This window comes from Platalea leucorodia (genome assembly GCF_965183815.1).
Source record: "Platalea leucorodia genome assembly, chromosome: 4".
Taxonomy (NCBI): domain Eukaryota; kingdom Metazoa; phylum Chordata; class Aves; order Pelecaniformes; family Threskiornithidae; genus Platalea; species Platalea leucorodia.
Window position 1 is genome coordinate 37,296,260 of NC_138826.1, and position 19,201 is coordinate 37,315,460.

At 42.8% G+C, this 19,201-nt stretch overlaps 2 protein-coding genes across 6 annotated transcripts in view; both read left to right on the top strand.

Moving 5' to 3' along the window:
- The window catches only part of SUPV3L1 (Suv3 like RNA helicase), a gene marked incomplete at its 5' end in the record, with an annotated part of 27,513 nt that extends 15,295 nt beyond the window's left edge, over positions 1–12,218 (top strand). Inside the window, 7 exons of one of the 5 annotated variants that reach the window (XM_082310902.1) lie at positions 265–358; positions 1,032–1,251; positions 1,621–1,701; positions 3,213–3,389; positions 4,989–5,137; positions 5,533–5,933; positions 12,060–12,218. In XM_082310902.1, the coding sequence (XP_082167028.1) occupies positions 265–358; positions 1,032–1,251; positions 1,621–1,701; positions 3,213–3,389; positions 4,989–5,137; positions 5,533–5,933; positions 12,060–12,124 (1,187 nt within the window). In that variant the 3' untranslated portion in view covers positions 12,125–12,218. Of the gene's footprint in view, positions 1–264; positions 359–1,031; positions 1,252–1,620; positions 1,702–3,212; positions 3,390–4,988; positions 5,138–5,532; positions 6,657–9,416; positions 9,528–12,059 lie in introns of those variants that run through there. The other 4 variants (XM_082310903.1, XM_082310905.1, XM_082310904.1 and 1 more) reach the window with 4 other exon arrangements.
- Positions 12,181–19,201, top strand: part of LOC309590027 (hexokinase HKDC1-like) — a 19,843-nt gene continuing 12,822 nt past the window's right edge. Inside the window, exons 1-3 of the mRNA XM_082310899.1 lie at positions 12,181–12,259; positions 16,274–16,436; positions 18,969–19,117. Coding sequence (XP_082167025.1) covers positions 12,197–12,259; positions 16,274–16,436; positions 18,969–19,117 — 375 coding nt within the window. The 5' untranslated portion in view covers positions 12,181–12,196. The remainder of the gene's footprint in view (positions 12,260–16,273; positions 16,437–18,968; positions 19,118–19,201) is intronic.

Here is a 19,201-nt window from a genome sequence, read left to right on the forward strand (position 1 = left end):
GACTGGTGTTTTAATCTTAGGATTAGACCTTTATTATGTAGTTAATATTGATCTTCAGATAGATGTAATTAAATGAGGTCTATCCACAGCTCTGGGAATGATTTAAATCCCTCCTGCCCCTTTCCCCCAACAACAGCCAAATACCAATCAAATAACAATTTTTTTTTTTCTCAGCCTATTAGAAAGGCATCAGGCTTAGTGATACATTGTCTTTATTTTGTAAGAAGAGTTTGCTATGTGAAGTGTTTTGTCATTCTGCTTTAGGAACAAAACTTGAACAGGCAAAGAAATTCAATGATCCTGATGATCCATGCAAAATTTTAGTTGCTACTGATGCAATTGGAATGGGACTCAATTTGTAAGTACATGGAGTATGATTTTTTTTTTTTTTTTTTTTTTTTTTTTAGGTGCGATACCTGTATTAATTTCCTCACTTGTTTCTCCCCAGTTTGACTAATTTGGCTAGATATCTGCTATGTCTAGATAACACAGTACATACATTTTACTTCTAAAGTAGTACTCAATTTGATTTGATAAGCTTTCATTTTAAAACTGATTCTAAGAATTAAATGGCTCACTTGGCCTGCTTCTGTGTGATAGTAGGCACTGTTGAGATCCTTGCGATTCACTGGAGTCAGATGTGCTAGGATGTCAGGGGATCAGTCTCTTGCATTTCTGAAATGTAGAGCAAGTTCAGTCTAGTTGCAGATGTATTTTGTTGCTGAAGGCGATGTAGTCACATTGCTATAAACTACTGAGGCAGATGATGATGAATGGATTGGGACCCTATTAGAACACAATTGATGTGTGTAGGGGTGATGATTCTCCTGCAACTGCCAGTAGTCTTGTGCTGCCCTTTTGAATACGCTGTGTCCGTAAGTAGTATCTGTGGTCCCTTAATTTATAGAGGGGAAAAAGGGTCAAAAAAATCCACCAACAAACCAAAAGGCTTTCATTCTTCTGTAGTAGGTTGCATATTGGAAATAGTTTGCAAAAAAGGATTCCTCTTTGTTTTTGTTCAAATATTTCAGGTGTATAAAAAGAATAATTTTTAACTCTATAGTAAAGCCAACTATCAATGAGAAGGGAGAAAAGGAAATAGACTCCATTACAACCTCTCAGGCTCTACAAATCGCAGGCAGAGCTGGGCGTTATGGCTCGTCCTTCAAACAAGGAGAAGTCACTACAATGCATCATGATGACCTCGTGCAGTTGAAGGAAATTTTGAGTGAGCCTGTGCGCCCTGTGAAGGTGAGAGGCTTAGTACCCAGTTTGTACAAATGTGCTCTGGAGCTGGTTTACTATGTTCTGATCCTAAATTATTTTTCCTTCTGTCTGTTTACAAGTTAGTAATAAAAATGGATTGCATCATGATGGACTTTGAATACATGTCCCATTTGGAGGCTTGCAATATTTCATTTATATTGAAGCTGTTCTTTTAAGAATTAAAAGCTCAAACACAGAAGTTCTTAAGTTCCAGATAAGCGTGCTAAATAAACTGAACTCTGTAGGGTGCTTTGGTTTTTTGTGTTTTGTCTTTCTAGATTTTGCTTCTGATGCACTAACTTAAGAACAATATTGAGAATTAATGGAAATTTTTTTCTTTTATTTTCCCATCAGGCAGCTGGCCTACATCCTACTCCTGAGCAGATAGAAATGTTTGCTTATCATCTCCCTGATGCCACTCTATCCAATCTAATTGTAAGAATGATCAAAATATTAATTTCTGCTTTAAAAATTAAGCATTGCTTGTAGTCACTGCTTTTGTACGAACATGCACTTTGGGAACCTAACAGACAGCCTTGTGTGTATCTTTTATCAATTGGATTCTTCTCTACCACAGCAGGGACTGCAAATATGTTTAGAATGCTTAACTTTTCTGTGTTATAATAAACTTGAAAGCTGTTGAAGTGTGTAAATATGTTTACACGTGTTGAAGAGTGTGCAACAGCCTTTTCATTTTACCTTTCCTGTATTTTAAATGTAGACTTTTTGGTTTGAGGCTGAAAACATTAGAGACTGAAATTTTGGTAAATTCATGTGAAAATTCCTGGGAAACTGGGCTGATCATGTCAGATTTCTGTACATCTGAGAGCTACCTGATTTTTTTCCTGGTTCTGTGGACTTTATGGTAAAATAGTGTCTGCTTAACTTTGAGAAAACAGGTTTTGTGGGATCTACTTGATCTCATCATTAGCTGAATAGTAGAATTTTTGGAAGTGCCTAAACCTTTTAAAGTAGAAATAAAGCTTCCAATGCTGTATTTAAAAAAATACTATCACAGTTTTAAGTACACTGAGAAATTCTTATCAGCTTTCATGGATTTAAATGCGTATTATTGTTCTCTGTTGATGTGCTGTTATGTAGCAAAGTGTATGATTTCTAACCTTGAGGTAAAAGATTATGCTTGGAGACATCTTGGAAGACTTAGGCTGGTAGGGTAACAGCACATCTTTAAAATTTTACTATTGAGAATTTCTGGGTTAGCATAGAAATATTAAGATAAAAAACCTATGTTATTATTGATCTCTTAAGTATTCAGTCACATATTTAATTGAGAAGCTCAGTATTTCTTTAAAGATCTTTTAAAAAAATCTTTCAAAGATTTACACTAGAGAAATAATTTTGGGAGCCCATAAAAATTTCCCCTGCAATGTGCAGTGGCATCTCCTGTTTCTCCAAACCTTGGATATGTTTCAGGTGTACTTTGAACTCCTCTATTGCAATAGTGTATTTATCTTGTGATTTCTTTCTTCCTAAAATAGATCTGTTCCTCACATTAGGCTAAAAATACCTCAATTATTGAATTTTATGCTGTAAAGTTAGCTTTTTGGGTCGTGTTAAGTGACAAACCTGGAACAAGTTCTAAACATAGTAGTAACTGGTTCCTGTGATGGTGTTCTTTGTAATTAAAATATACACGTCCAGAACACTGTATTTGTTACTTAGGAGACTAATTGAAAATGCTTAAATAAAGCGTAGTGCATTATGTCTTCTCCTCTGGACTGTGTTAGAGAATTTTATGAAAATCCTGTTAAAAGAGGGAACTTCCCTGCCACCTTTTTTATTACTGTGGTCAAATTTGATAGTTGTGACTGTTCTTTCAGTATAACTAGCCTTTGAAACAGTACATCATTTTTTGGTTTGGTAATACAAAGTCTAACAACCCTCCCCTGTAATAACATCCTCTTCATTTGGTTATATTTTCACAGGATATTTTTGTGAGTCTCTCACAAGTTGATGGGCTTTACTTTGTCTGCAATATTGATGACTTTAAATTTCTAGCAGATATGATTCAGCACATTCCACTAAATTTGCGATCACGATATGTCTTCTGCACTGCACCCTTGAACAGAAAAGAGCCTTTTGTGTGTACCACATTGTTGAAGGTCAGTTATTTTTTTCCTCCAAAAAATGTGGTATTTATATTGGAGCAAGGGAGTCTTGGTGCATTGAGGCTGTATCTCGCTGCTACATTTATTGTGGGGTTTGTCATTAGATCATTTGAGAGCATTCTTAAAAGTGCTCACAGGTGGTAATATAAAAGAGCTGGAGATTTTTTTTTTTTTTTTTTAAATTGCATTCTTCACCATTTTTATTGGCCAAAGCTTTTAACTTCTGAGAACTGATTCTCATTTTGTGATGTAAATTAAAATTTGGATAGCTTTTCTGCTGTTTGCCTCAGAGAATCCTACTGCTTGCCTTGCAGGCGATCTTTGAACTGGGAGAGATCAGAATTGTGTTATGTAGTCACTTGTGCACTGTTAAGCTTTGCACTACAGTGTATCTAAAAGTAGTCCTTAAAAACCAAGGTACCGCTGCTTCAAGGTGTTAGCTTGTGAACAAAAGAAAAGAATGTGGGATTAAGTGTGATTGCTGATGTTGTAATACAGTTACGTAGAATCAAAACCCCAGAAAATACAGTGCTGTAAGTTGTTCTCAGAATTACGTCATTTCACTTTTCAGGCCTGGATGAACTATTTGCCACTGTGCACCCAGAGTGATTATTTTGAGGAATTTGTAGTCAGCTGATTTTAGTTTTTCAGGATTAATAATTTTGTTTGGGACTGTTACTTCGTTAGACAGTATCGCCTTTGTCCCCTTTTAGAGTCTGCATTAAACATTTTTAATAAAATAGTGTAAAAATGAAACTGATGTGGTGCCCTCATGTCACAGATATTAGACCTGTGCTTTTAAAAAATGGCTAATAAAAATTGAGTGATTGATTTAAAGAGTTGAAAAAAAATGTGCCTCATTAAGAAAATGCTGAGCATTCAGATCCCAAGTAATGAAGGTGCAGAGGAGCATAATGTGATGTTGGAGGGAGGTAGGTGGGCTGTTGTGAATGCCTGTGTGAATTTAAGCCCCATTCCTTGGCAAAAAAAAAAAAACCAAACAAAACAAACCAAAAAACTTCTTGTATCAGCCAGTTAGGAAGCAGTTATTCCAAGTCATCAATGCTCCTGAAAATCTTAAATTTAAATCTTATTTGTCTTGTTTATCTGTTAGTAAAAGAGCTGGGATATCTAGGTTTCAGAAGGGCTGATTTCTAGTGCAGATTAATCTGTTTGGGTTGTGAATAGTGTGTTTCCTAAGTCAGGGAACACATTTAACATTTTCTCAACCCTGGAGATTCTGAAACAAGATAATTAACAGAATAGGAGCAGCAGAAGAAAAAAAGACAAAGTCCATTTGCTTTGCTAGATGAAATCATATGCCTTCAGTGTTACACTTTTCTGGATAGCTCTATACTTTTGTTGCTTAACTCTGTGCATGGCCCATGGACAAATTGTGTTAATGAGGCCCTGGGAAGGAGATGTGACTCCTGTGTTGAGTAATTAAGTAAAAGAATGTGTGGCATTTGGGCTGTGTAAAACAAAGCAGGTATTTTCTGGAGTATTCTATGTATACAGACTCAAGTGAATTTAATTTATTTGGGATTTCTTCTTTCCTGACTGAGGACTTCACTGAATCTGCTTGTTTTTCAGTTTGCAAGACAGTTCAGTAGAAATGAGCCTCTGACGTTTGACTGGCTCTGTCGGCACACCAAATGGCCATTAGCTGCTCCAAAGAACATCAAAGAACTTGTGCACCTTGAAGCTGTTCATGATGTTTTTGACCTCTATTTGTGGTTAAGGTATCATCTTTGCGCTTGAAAATTATTTTATTTTTTCCTAATATTTATTACTTACAGTCCTAGAAAAGCAGTGTTTTCAGGCCCGTGTGTATGTGGTGCAATATGGGCTCCTTTGGCCCTTTAGAGGATCTTGACAAATGCAAATGTAGCTATGTTGTGGGAGCAAGTCATGGGTTCTGCAGAGAACAGTTTGTGACTGACAGAGAGAGAAAGTTAGAAACAAGGTGATCCTGGACTGGAGCAGCTGAAATGCCACTTAAAATACAGTGGCCTTCCCATGCAACACGTAATAATTTTTTTTTTTTTTGCTTTACATAGAATGTATCTCGTTTTTGTCCCAGTGAGCAGTCCTTTAGCAAAAAGGTTTAATTGTGTGTTGTTTTGCCTCTTTTCAGTTACCGCTTCATGGATATGTTCCCTGATGCTGCCCTTGTAAGGGATATTCAGAAAAAACTAGACAACATTATACAAGTTGGTGTCTGCAACATCACGAAGCTGATCCGAGCTTCACAATCTGCAGCTGCTTCTGTCACAGCAGAAGTTGTGTCAGAAGACTTTCCTCTTTCAAGGACTAAGAGGGATGCCAGGCCGGTTTCAGACCGTCATGGTGCAAAATCCACAGAGGCACTCTCTATTGCTGCAGCGGAGGTTCCAGGAGAACGAAGAGCAAAGAACTTGAAAGCCTATCGATCTGCTACAAGGCAGGAGGATCTGAAAAGCCATGGACGTGGATCTCTTGCCAACAGATTGCTGCGTGAAGGACTTCTAACGCAAGAAATGCTGAGACAGCTGGAGAGTGAGTGGCAGGATCAGCACAGGAATGGTAGATATGGCCTTGGTTCAAAAAGAGATGATCAGAATAGTTCAAAGGAAACAGGGAAAAAGAAAAAATAGAACCATGTCCTAATTCTGTTTAGTTTTTATTAATAAAATAAAATACTATTTTAGTAACTTCTTTGGCATTTCATGTTTACACTGGTGCAGCTCCTTGATGTTTTTCCTTCTCTTGTGACCAGTTACGTGAAGCACTCAGAGAAATGGACTGTTTAAAGCTCAGAGGCCATAAGTTTGCTTTTACCAGTCAGCTGTACACTTTTTCAGTCATGGTGTTCAGCGTAAGTGTATGATCTGCTGCTATGTGAAAATCTGAACTTGATGTCCTCTTGCAAGATATCCTCACATCATTAATAAACATCGGATATTTCACTAGTAATTAATTAGCTACTCATTCCATCCCTTCCCAAAGGGCAGAGTTTAACAGATAACGAACAAGTAATGAACAATGTGGCAGGAAATTGGGTCAGAATGGTGATAGGAGTCATGCGCCTCCAACCTTTGTGTCCTCTGAAAATGTGGAAGGAGGCGAAATTTGTGTTCATGTGTTGGGGAATGATGAAATTCTGGAATTTTTGAGTAAATTTCAATTCTGTCATCTGAAGGGTAATTACTGAAACAAAGCAAAATCTGTCCTTGCTCGTTAAATCGTATTCTTTCTCCTAGGAAAAGCTCATCACACTGATTCAGGCAAAGTTTGGGGGAAAGAAAAAAAAAAGTTGGATTATGATTTTGGGGGCAAAGGAGGAGATGTTAGAGGCATAGGTATTATTTATTTTATTTTGAGAAATTCGGATGTCTGTTTCTCCTTGATTTTTCTAATTCAGTTTCATACAAATTATTTTGTTCTGTTGCACTTCATAAATGTTTTTTTTGCTTCCATGCCAGTTTTTTTGTGGTATCTGAATTTTGAGAGGAGACATGAAATATTTTACTTAAGTTCACATAACAGCTTACAGTTTAAGTAACATCTTGTGGGTTGGTATTTGTGCCAGTAGTATTTCCACATACCTATTTTATCGTGGCTATCATAAACTGGTAAAGTTAGGTGCTTACCACCTGGAGGAAGGTTTAATTTGTTGGAACTGACTTCTCAGGAAAAGGACTTTTTTTCCTGATGCAGTGTCACTGAATAATGTTTAAGGCAGTGCACCACCAGGCTATGCCTCTTTCATACACATGCGGATGCTGCCATTTGTGTGAGGAGCTTTAAGGTAGCTTTTGAGCTCCCAGTAAGGCTACTGGAGAGTGGAAAGAATCAGATGCTGATACTGCTGTGTATTCACAGAAATGGGTTTCAGTGCTGGGACATGTTGCTGGCGCTGCCTGAGGAGAATAATGCTGCAGCAACCGTGTTTCTGGGGTTGGCTATATACAGGTCTGCAGATCCTGCGTGTGTTAATGTTGGGATACCTGTAAAAGCCAGGTTCAATTTCACTGTATCAAATACCTGACTTTCTAAAATGATCAACCACATATTTCTGCAGGTTGAAAGTTTGCTGTGAATCCCCTTTACTTCCTCCTAGTATCAATCCTTTAAGCTGCTGTTCAGAAACAATTCTGCAGCAGTTTGAGTAATGTTTTTAACAGCTGTTTTCAGTGCATTTGGTGTACTCTTTCCCCATTATTTACTAAAAAGCAAGCAGTGTGTAAATGTTTTTAGTCCACATGATCTCCTGCTGATTTCAGTACTAGACTGGTGGGGAGGGAAAGTTTTAGGTCCTTCCCCTGCAAAGCCCCATCTTTCTTTCTTCCCCTAAGAAAAACCAAGCAGCTGTGTATGTGTTGCAGTGGCCATATGAATGTTGTGAATTTTCTGCTTTGCGGATGAGTAATTCTGCTTTGCTTTCCCAGAGTCCTGACAGCCTCTGCTTAACAGCAACATGACTTGCACAGAATGTGAACTTGCAATTAACCCTTACAAATGTATTCCATTTGATACTATTCAAATAGCTTGTGTGGTGTGGTTTATTGATTGAGTGGTATCAATTGCCTCCTTGTGTCCTTCGCACTTGACAGACTCAAAGGGAAGTTGTAGTTGCTCAAGCCTGCAGATGGGTTTTGATAGCAGACATTTGCCCACTTACCTCTTGGACTGCAAACTACTTGCTGAATCTGTGGACCACTGTTTAAAACCACACTTGTGCAAGGACGACTCCTTGTTTTTTTCCCCCAGTGCGTGTGGGGTTGGGTTGCAGGAGACCCACGTTGCTACTGTACTTTGCTTCTAGTCTATTTTGATAAATTTATCCTTTAATTGTACACTAAGCTGTGTACTAGTGTATTTTTTTGAGCAAGGAAAGAGTGGCTGGGACTTCGGGGTATAAGCCAGCCTTGTGTTTGAGCAGCAAGCCTTGCAATAAGGAAGCTAAATGACTATAAGCATTCTTTTTGTATTTTGCTGAGATTAGCACTTGGCTTAACTCATTGCTTGTTTCCATAGTGAACTCCATAGTAACTGTTTTAAGAGCTCTGAAGTTTATTCAGGCGTTTCTAGGCTGACTTTTTATGAAAGTTTTCTTTTCTTCTGAGCTAATGGTGTGGCTGTCATTGACTCCCATTAGAATGGCTGCCAAATTGGTCCCATGTGGTACAATCCGGACTGGTGCGGTACAAAGCTATGCCAGCTGTACATTTTTAACATGCCCTGTGGAAGCAAGCCCCTGGGGTAGGATTGAGTGGCCTCTTGCTCTTCTCCATGGGGCTATGCCAAAACTTTTTAAACAGCATCAACAATATTGTTCACTTGATCTGGGAATCACATTTGCAAAACTGTTTATTTCAGGTGTTCAGATTTCCAGGTTATTTTCAGGCATTCAAGTTACAGATGTTTGGAAGTTTATTGATTTCACAATTTATTTTTTTGTGTTTATCTGTTATGCTTCAAATGTAAAACGCTGATTGTAACAGCACTACTTGGTAAAAGCCTTCTTTCTCTTAAGCCAGTATGCTCTTTTCTGTCTGTGCTGTCTCCATCTCTTCTAAATAGCATCTATCCTTGGAGTGGATTTTCCAGTCAGTCCCTTCAGGTGTTCTGCCTCGTTTTGCAGCCTGATGTTGCCCTAGGAGAGGCATATGCAGGACGAATGCAGGGACCCCTTTCTGTCCCTGAGTTTTGATGAACTTGTGGGAATATAATGGGGAACAAAGCTGCTGCTACTGGGAGGGGAAACATGTTCTAAGGGTTGGTCTTGGAAGAAGGATTTCTCCTGATGACTCACCTCTAGCCCTGTCTATGATCTCCTTGTTAATCTGGGTGCCAAATTCATCAACAAGTGTTGCCACTGCCTCTGATACCTCACCAAAGACAGATGCGTTTCTCCAGCAATAAAATGCTTATTAATAGGGTATCTCTTTCTGGAGGTAACTGGTGCATGTTTAGCTGATGTACTCAGACATTTATCTGAATTTCCCCATTGTAGCTGTGAGCTCCTTTTTTCTGCAGGCCTTTGACTGCAAGGCTGTGGGAGGCAGATGGGCTACGTGAGCACCAGCCTCTTCAGGATTCTCCATTGTGCCTTGAGACAGGGTTCGGAGGGAGAACTGCAGGAGAAGAAAGTAGAGAGGGGAGTATTATAACTTTGAAGTCTTGTTGGCCCTTGCAAAGGGAGAAGGGAGTGTTTGTGACTGACTTTTATTGGGTACAGCTCTAACAAAGGCAAAAAACCAACATTGCCTCAGTCCTCCAAGCTGCATGCAACTGGAGCTGATCTGTTCACTTGGTCCTGGATTGTTTCCCCTGTACTGGCCAGAATACATACAAAATGGCTGTAACATATTTGGGTATTGGGCTCTTAGTGCATTGAACTGCTGTCTGCGTGGAAATGAGATAATGTTTTTTTCTTTTCTTGCACAACAGCCTGCCTGAAGCTAGGATGCACCAGGGATGAGCGAACAAGTTACGCAGTGATTCTGACATGTCAGGTATTTGACAGAGCTTGCTGCCAGTTTAGTAACATTTAGATCTTTGAGACCCTTTTCCAGTGGCATCCGTTAGAGAAAGAAAGAAAAGAGAGAATGAAAAATAAATCTACTGTATTACAGACACAATGAGCTCTGGATCAAAGTGGGATGGAGCTTGAAAGGTGATGTTTTCAATTTTGCTGGCCAGAGGGGTTGTGACTCGGATGGCATGGGTAAACAATGAGGAAAGAGACAGTCCCTCTGGGTGTCAGTGTCTGACTTAACGAGCCAGCAGTTATTAAAAGATGAATACAGGAGAAGTGAACCGTGCTTTCTGGCTGGTAGTGTGGCTTTTTTCTTCTTTCTTTTCTCTCTTTCTCTTGAAGATCAAAGGCCTAATTTTAGAACAAGCCCTATTTATGGACTGTTCAGCCACTCTGTCTGCTTTACTCTTGTTCTAGAATAGTGGAAAATAAATAGAGCTGGCGGGATCTCCTGGTGTCCAGAGCTCATCCCTGATGCAAGGCAGGAGGGGGAGGAAAAAAAAAAACAAAAAACCGACCTCAACCTTTCCTAGCAGAGGTTCTGTGTAATTTGTCTCTGCAGAGGGAGTTCCCTTCTCCTCCCTCAGCTCTTTCAGTCTTCCCTCGTGATCAGAGGCTGAAAAAATGTAACCTGTGACTGCTCCTGATGTTCAGCAGAGATATTTCCTTCTGATCCATGCTTCTTGATGTGCTGTAGCTGCCAGGACTGGGCAGAGTCCTCTTCCCGAGACTGGTGCTGAGTATAGAGTTGAGTGTTGTTTTGTGTGTCTGTGGATTATACTCCTGTTCATAGAGCTCAGCATGATGATCATAAAAAAATCGCACTTTTTTTAAAATAGCATGAGATTGTTTGGTCCACTTTAGGCTATGCATTGATATAGCCTGAGATCCTGTTCTGCTAACTGGCTGCTTCTGCCCCGCTCTGGATCTGTGTAGACAGTTTTCTACTTGTGCTTGGTAGTTCTTTGTGTTTCCTCCCGTTACTTGGCACCCCCGCCCCCTTTCTATCTCTCTATTCTCCCCCTGCCCTGAGGCTGTTTTTCTAATTTATCAAAATAATTTTTAGTTGTAATCTCGTTCTGCAAATTTTGGGTGGCAATTGTCTGCCAGTGCAGTAAGTGTACTCAGTTCCAGCTGAAGTACTGAACAGTAATTGGGGGGAAACACACTGACTGTAGGTGTAGTTTGAGAGTGAGCCTCTAATTACCCCATGAGAATGCCTTTTTTTTTTTTTTTTCTTTTTTGTTTCTCTCCTTTGTGTCAACATTTTACCCGGTTTCCTTTGGATGATGTTTCCATACTCCATATCACTTGATACAGTGACAAAATCCTGGAAACACTTCTGTGTTCAGGACGAACTTTTGAGAGGACTAGTAGTTATAGGCTGTGTCAAATTCAGCTCTGATGGCGTAAGGAAGCCGCTCTTGCTGTAGGCACTCTATGCTGCCAGTTAAAGGCATTTATCAAGTGAGGCAGTCTGATATCAACACTGTTGGCTGCCAGGTAAATCTGTCCCCTCCCCAGGTTTTGCAGTACCGAGGATCTGCACTGGTCTGAAACTTTGTCTTCAGGAGGGGTGAAGGGAGAATAATCTGTACTAAACCTCTCTGCTGGAAATTGCGCAAGAGGTATTTCAGCTGGGGTCAGGGGTCTGTGTGTCTCTTCGCTCCTTTACACGGCTGAAGCTTAATTGGAAAAAAGCTGCAGATAAGGGTGCACTGTGTGGAACTAGAGCAGAGTTAATTCATGCAGAAGAGCTTGTCTCGCAAGTGGGAGTGCTGAGCAGAGGGAAGAAACCTCCTAAAACCCTCTCTAATTTTCCAGATTCCCTGCAGCACTTTGTTGTACGCTGTGCTGGTGGGAGTTTGTCAGCCCCCCGGGAACGAAGCGGGGCGAAGCAGGGCAGGCTGCGTAGCAACTACATTGCGAAGTGGTAACAATTCCCAAGTGGGGCAGTAACAAAATCGATTTTTCTCCCCTTCAGCTTGGCAGCTCTCCAGGTGCCTGCTCTGGCACAATGAAGTATGTAGCTGGGGAGGGAGGGACTTTGGGTTGATGGGAGGGGGTGATACAAAGAGACAGAAGTTCAGTCATTGAACCGATCACACTGGATGGATTTATTTCTGGACTCAATTTCCCAGGAACTCCACTATTTCATCCTGGGGGAAATGCCTCAGCTGAAGTCTCTCTAGCTCCAGCTTCGTGAATAAAGACCTGTCGCTTTGGAGTTACTCACAGCAGTTCTGTCACTACTGGCTCATCCATCCGCTTCAAGAAAATGTTTGCTGTCCACTTGCTAGCTTTCCATTTCACAAAGCTAAAAGAGGATCAAATAAAAAAGGTAAGATGCAGCGTTAGCTGATTCCTGTTTTGAGAGCTGTGTTACTCAGATACTGTGGGGTCTGCAGTACGTAATGCAGACTAGATAATGGCATAATCTACTAAAGCCATGCAGCCAAATGGGGTAAGAAGTATTTGGACCCTAAACCTTCTGACAAGTGTGAAAATAGGTCTGGTTAGTGCTTTTCCCTGCACAGTTGTAAGTTCTCTTCCAGTAACGGAGCAAATGATCTTCAGTAAGGAAAAGTGGTGCTTAAACTTTATCTGGCATGGTGTGGTGTAGTCCAGAGGGCAGAAAGGAACCTCTTGCTGAGTTGCTTTTCAAGTGTAGGGTGAAAATTGGGATTTCTAAAGCTGAACAGGAACCAGAGTTGTTGACATTGTAGCAGGGGTAGGGAAAATTCCTGGGGTCTTTGGGCCAGGTCTTCTGGGACTCAAGAGACAGTTCCAGCTACTGTTGGTGTGGGAGAAGTGCCTGTGCCCCCTCTCTGGTTGGCCAAACCTGGCTGATCACCCTGATGTTTATAGATGTGACCTTTAATTACAGTCGGAAAAGCTCAAGATGGCCCAGATCTGAAGCCATCAGTGCTGGGAGTGAGCTGCCTAATGGTTGCTCTTCCCTAATCTACTTTCATGGCCATGCTGTAACGGGTTTTTGGCTCTCCATCATAAGACCACATGGGACCTGTAAGCTTCTTGGGTCAGAGGTCCTCTGGTTTCTAGACATGTCCCCTGCGGGTACTCTGTTCTCCTGGCATCTCCAGTGAGTGCTTTCTGGTGGCCATTGCTGGCAGAGTCTGTCCTGTTGTTTTCCAGCCAGCTGGAGGCGGGGCTGTCTGCAGACGCGTGGCACTGCGGGAGATCCAAGGGCTGGGTGGGTAGATCCGCCTGCACCACTGAGCTCACGAGTAAAGCGAGGAACACTGGCTTGTCTTCTCTGTGCCCTTGCTTAAATGTGGAGTGGCTTGTTCTTAGGGGCGCTTCTTCCACTAATTCTGCCTTGAAGAGAAGCGTTCCAAGCGAGGTCCTGGTATCTCAACAGTCAGATGTCTCTGACTCTGTCTCCCAGTCATAGCCCTTTTATCCCCAGGGTTTCATATGATCAGAAGGGGGCCCCAATGCCCTGTCCTCATGTGAGGATCTGATCTAAGATCTAGACAGCACTATTTTTTCTACTTTTTGCTGAGAAAGGTAGAGTCCTTGTGGAGCAGTGCTTGGGTGGGGTGGGCTCTTCAGAGAAACATCCAGAGTGTAGTTGAGGGAGGACTTCCCTGAAGTCAGGACAGTGGAGAGGAGGGGACAGAGGGATTCTGGCAAAGCCATTTAAAAAATTAAATCTTTCTGCTAGGTGCAAACTAGCCTCGCCTGAAGGCAAGAAAACACGTGCTCTTTAGAGATGTCTTTTAAGAAGCCCAGGGTAGGTTGTATGGAGCAGAGGTGATTTCTCCCTAATTAGAAAGAAAGAATGCCTTCCCACCGCTCCCTCCCCAGGCTTATTTGCTCTCTGGTGGCAAGAACAAGAGCCTCCCTACCACGAAAATAGTGCTGTTTCCATAATTGAGGCAAGACACTTAAAAACAAGGACTGTCCTTGTGTGGTGGGAGGGAGGCAGTGAGACAGGGTTTGGTGATGCACAGCCTGGCCATTCCTGTGTTTACAAGCAAATGGTATGTGAGCAGGCCCTTGCTCTGCTTGTAAATCAGACTAGAGAGTCAGCAGGCTTTCTTGGGCTCTGCCTTATCTAGTTCCTTGGAGAGGACTGTCTTCTCCTATGGTTGTAAGTAAACAGGGTGGGGAATGCAATTTCTCTGGGGAGCAGGGAGCTAGTGTGTGTTCTCTGCAAACAGATGTGGTCTTTTTTTTTACTGTTTAGGTTTGTTTCCACTGGGACTTCTGTCACAAGGTTATTTGGGTCTGTGTGAGAATGTGAGTGCTATATGTCTCCAGTTAGTGTTTCGGGGTTGTTGGTTGGTTGGTTGGTTGGTTTGGTTTGGTTTGTTTGGTTTTTTTTTTTTTTTTTGTGTGTGCCCCAAAAAGCCGTGCTGGTGCTTGGGCTGAGATGGTGGATCCTACACAGTGGTGAGGCCTTAAAAAAGCCTTGGTGGAAATCAAGTGCTTGTGCAAACGAGGGCTACAAAGAAAGATCTAAATAATGGCCTTTTCAAGGCACAGCTGTATCCAAAGGCAGCTGCTGCTCCTTGCCAACTGCATCTTGTAGTTTAAGACTTTCTCCTCTGTGTGTGTATGTTTTGCTGTGAGGTAAGTGCTGGAGTTACTTTCAGGGTCCTGACTCTTTCAGGTGGGTCATTGCTGACCATCAGTTTAAAAATGGGACTGTGAATAAGTAATTAGTTTGTGCCTCATTAATATAGGTGGCCAGCCCAAATTGCAGAAGAGGCCAATTTATCTACAACCTGCGTTTTCCTCTGTTTAAACAATGCTACCTTTTAAATCCTGCCTTGTTGCCGGTGGGGCTTGTTTTGTGCGTGTTCTCCCAGCCCTCCAGACCTCCCTGTGTAAATGGGACTGATGAAATGCTCTGAACGGATAAAGCAGCATAATAATGTAGCCCACGGTCCAAGAGCTGAGTGTCTGTACTAGCAAAGCATTGGAAGCTGTCCCACCTCTCTGCCCTGCCCACCGCCTCTGGCCCTGAGTCTCATGTCATCAGGAGTAGGATGTTAACATGGATTACCCTCCAGGGGATATCCAGCTGTTCGGAGCACAGAATTGTTACGCCTGCATCACATTTGTTCATACAGCACTGAAGTCTGGCCACCCAGTGGAAAAGTATTTGGATGTTGACAGATTGTTATGTTGCTGTGTTAATCCTTTGTGGTACCCAGCTATGTAGTTCCTAGGCCACCTTACAGCTGTGTATCCACCCCTGCAGGTAAATGTCAGTCCAAGCAGTGTGTAGTCCCGAAGAATAAAACTTTAAGTTTTGCCCTGATGAAGCTGTGCAGAAACCCTGATTAGCTTCTCTACCAATTTATCTGAATGAGTGTCTGCTACTTCATAGATGCTTTTGATTCCCTTTAAATTCAACTGGCTTTGATTTTGCTGTATGCTGCAAGTTATAGACCCTTAAGAAAGGATATTGATTGCACCCAAAAATGTGTTTTAGATGTAATCCTAGAATCACAAGAGAATGAAGGACAGAGCTGTAGTGAGAAAAAGGCTTTGAGCTCCAGCCTGGCATGCCAACAAAGTTAATTGTCTGTGGAGTAAAGCAGTAGCTGAATAGATGTTTTCAGGTTGTGGCTGACACGCTTGGGTACTGATGGCATTTTCTGGACCTGACTCAGAGAGGTCAAATTCTTACCAGGTCGAGATACTTTGCAGTTCTAGTTCATTACATGTATAGGAGGAGAGGATGGTGTAAAAACAGCTTGTCAGGTTCTCACACAAGTCTCATGGGCTTATGTATGTTGGCAAGTTACTGAGCCATCAGGAAAGCTGGCTAACTTTTTCACAGTAATTCACCAAGGCTGCATTAAACAGTTTCAAAACAAAGTTTTTATAAGAGTAAATGTTCTGATGATGTCCTGGAGCTTGCTCACACTGACGGTCATGGGAATTTAGGTGCTGAGGTCAAAAATGAGATGAACTTGTAGAATCAGAGAGGTGGGGTTTACATAGGTGGTATGCTCACCTTCAGTTTGTTACATATGTGAAAGCAACTCTTTTGTGTCCTTAGGATCTGTTTAGCCTCATATCCATCAAGTGGGTGGGAATGAGCATAGTAATTCTTGTCCAGCGTAATGCAAGGGTGCTGCTGGAATTGGAGTTCAGGATTTTCTGATCCTTCATGCCAAACTGCACCCCTCATGGTTAGAAAACCAGTGCAAGTGGCTAGGAAGTTCCTGCATTTTCTCTGCTTGCAGAGATAAAGGAAGCTTCCCGGTACACACAGGAGAGTCCTTTTGTAATGTGAAAGCAGTGCTCATCCTAGGCAGCTGCTGAGCACTGAGGAGCCTGCATGCCTCCTGCGTAACACCTTTCATCTTTCCAGGTTGACAGGTACCTGTATCACATGCGTCTCTCCGACGATGTCTTGCTGGACGTGATGGCTCGCTTCCAGGCCGAGATGGTGAAGGGCCTGGGGAGAGACACGAACCCCACGGCAACAGTAAAAATGCTGCCGTCATTTGTGCGCTCGCTTCCCGATGGCTCAGGTGAGTTCCCCCTGCTCCATCACAGCAGTGCTGGTTTAGGAAGATGATGGGTTGCTGCCAGTACTCAAGGACAGCACAGCAAAGACACAGGGCAGCCAGTGGCTTCTGGTTACTGCCTATCTCATGTTGAGAGAGCAGGTGTGTATTGAGGAGACAACAGCTTGGGGGAGTGCTGGCAGAGGGTTTTTTCCCTGCACCAGGTGGATTTTGACCTAGTGCTACTTTTTTGAGGAAAAGACCTAGTAAGTGCTCAGAAAACAGCCTCTTTCATCTGCAAATGTGACTCTACCTAGTGCAGGTCTTGCTGCAGGAGCTGTGGCTGGACACGGCAAGGGCAGCCTCTACAGCTCAGACCCTGCAGTGCAGTGTGCTGAAGGTGTGGGGATGTGGCCCTGCGTTCATGGAGCTACAGGGAAGGCAAGATGCTGCAGTGAAGCCCCTCAAATTGCAAAGTGGCAGCAACATTGCATTCTCGGAGCTGTGATCCCTTCTCAGCTTCTGACAGCACACTCTGCACTGCTTTTTCTGTTGCCTCAAAAAGTGATCCCCTCCTGCCCTTCCTTGACTTCTGCATTGCGAAAATCTGCTTCTGGATGGGGTCTACCAGGAAACAGCCTGCTCTGCTGCTGCAGCTGGATCCTTGTTTCCAGTTGCCCCTGAGACTTAGAGAGGGAGAAAGTGCAGTGGAGTCCTCTGGGGGGACGTGAAGTGAGGTAGGATCTAAGAGCCTGTCTTGTTTGGAGAAGTGTGCACATCCAAAATAACTCTCCCGGCTCAGCTGGCTCCCAGCAGTGCAGGCTGACAGAAGATGATGTTTTCCCCAGGTTTAACCAAGTCTCTGAACTTGTGCAGGACTTGTGTCTGGCCTAGGTCAGGACTCAGTGTATGACAGCTGTTCATGCAGAAAACTTGAGAGATGTTTGCTTTGTACCTTATTTCCACAGGACTTTGTCTTCTGAAGGTAACTTTCCTACAATTAAATGAGAAATAATGGCTTTAATGGCATAAAGGGAACACTTGGAGGCTAGCCGCTTCAAATGAGTGATATCTGAGAGTAATTATATACAAACCCCTTGGAAACTGCCTGGCTGGAACTGGGCACTCTTCCTTTTGCTGCTACCTTCACCAAAGAAAAAGAAATATTAGCTTAGCCCTTGCTAGCTCTGTGACCGTCACTGGTTCTGAGGTCTTACATGACACTGGCCCTGTCCTGAAATTGCAGGGAGCACCTGAGGTCAGGAGACTTGGAAAATTGCATCCAGTGTCATCACTGTAGCAAGACTTCATGTTCCTCAAGGCCAGCTTTGGACAATGCTCTTCTGGCCTGCGTGACCTTTCCGCTACGTCAAGGACATGCCGCAGAGTCAAGTTGGGCTGTATCTTATTGACACACTGCCTATTTTAAGTATCACATTGATTTTTCTATTTTTGCTCTCTTGCAAAATCTTTCTTGGTTATTTTATTTCCAGTCAAAGCTTCCAAGAGGTTTAAACACCTCAAACTTGGCTGGATTTTCCCATTTGCAATAGCAACAAAACTTTCAGATTTTTCAGTGCCCTCAGTGTTGCTACCTGAAATGACCCATATGGAGCATCATCAGTTTTTAATCATTTAGGAATTAATGGTCTGACTAATGTCACGGATTACTGAGTAACCCAATTTGCATCCTCACCTTTGTGATATCTGACCATGGTATTACAGGTAGAATTTCCTGCTGCCTTCCCTTTCAGGGCCGGATTTGATAAAATTTAGTCAGGTGTTTGGACTGTGGATCAAAGATCACGCAAGGCTACACACATGCCACTGCGTTTTCCTTTGGGGAAGGGCCTTCTCCTCTGCGCGGGATGAATAGATAATCGCTTTATTCTATCAGTGAAGCTAAACTGTCCCGCCGTCTGAGGTCTCCTGCTAGAGAAGAACGTGTTTGAGCTGAGAGTGCTGCCGACTGAGAAACAGGATGGTACTTTTACAGAAACACCTAGAGGCATTTGGAAATGCTTGTGTTGGTTGACTTTGAGTGGCAAATTAGTCTTGCCCCACTTGGAAATTGGCTTCTGCAGTAGGGCCAAGTCTTAACATGGGGCTGCAAATCCTGCATCCTTTACTGGACGTAGGTGATGCTCTCAAACTCCCATTTCCCCACACTTCAGGTGTACGGTTTTGCAGCCCCTGTGTGCTCTGGTTGGCTTTGCAGTTGCTTTGGGCCTCTTTTGCTGAAAAGCTTATCCTTCTGCAGCTTGAAAACATGCTGCTGTGGAAGGAGCAGGGTGGGCAAAACCAGACTGCTAAATAAAATGAAATTAGTTGCCACATAGCAAGCTAACAGGAGAGACCCGATACCCTTGCTTTAGGGTTGCCAGCTCTCAGCCTTCCTGGTGATGCTTCCAGGCCCACAGGATAAGGATCTGCCGTGATGGGGCAGGAGAGCCTGTGGCCATGGTGTGGCAGGGGCCCTGGGCTGTGGCCTTCAGCATGGCATCTGGGCCATGCTTCTCGGCCATCACCAGTGACGGTTGCCCACTTGTGTTGCAGAGAAGGGTGATTTCCTTGCTGTTGACCTGGGTGGCTCCCAGTTTCGTGCCCACCGGGTGAAGGTGTTTGATGATGGGAAACAGAGCAGCCAGCTGGAGAGCAAGTTTTACCCCACACCCAAGGAGGTCATACAGGGGAACGGAGCCGAGGTAGGGCACAAAGGGTCTTTTGTGGTGGTGCTGTGCTTGAGCGCATGCCGGCCAGATGCAGCCTGACTCTATCCTTTCCTTTCT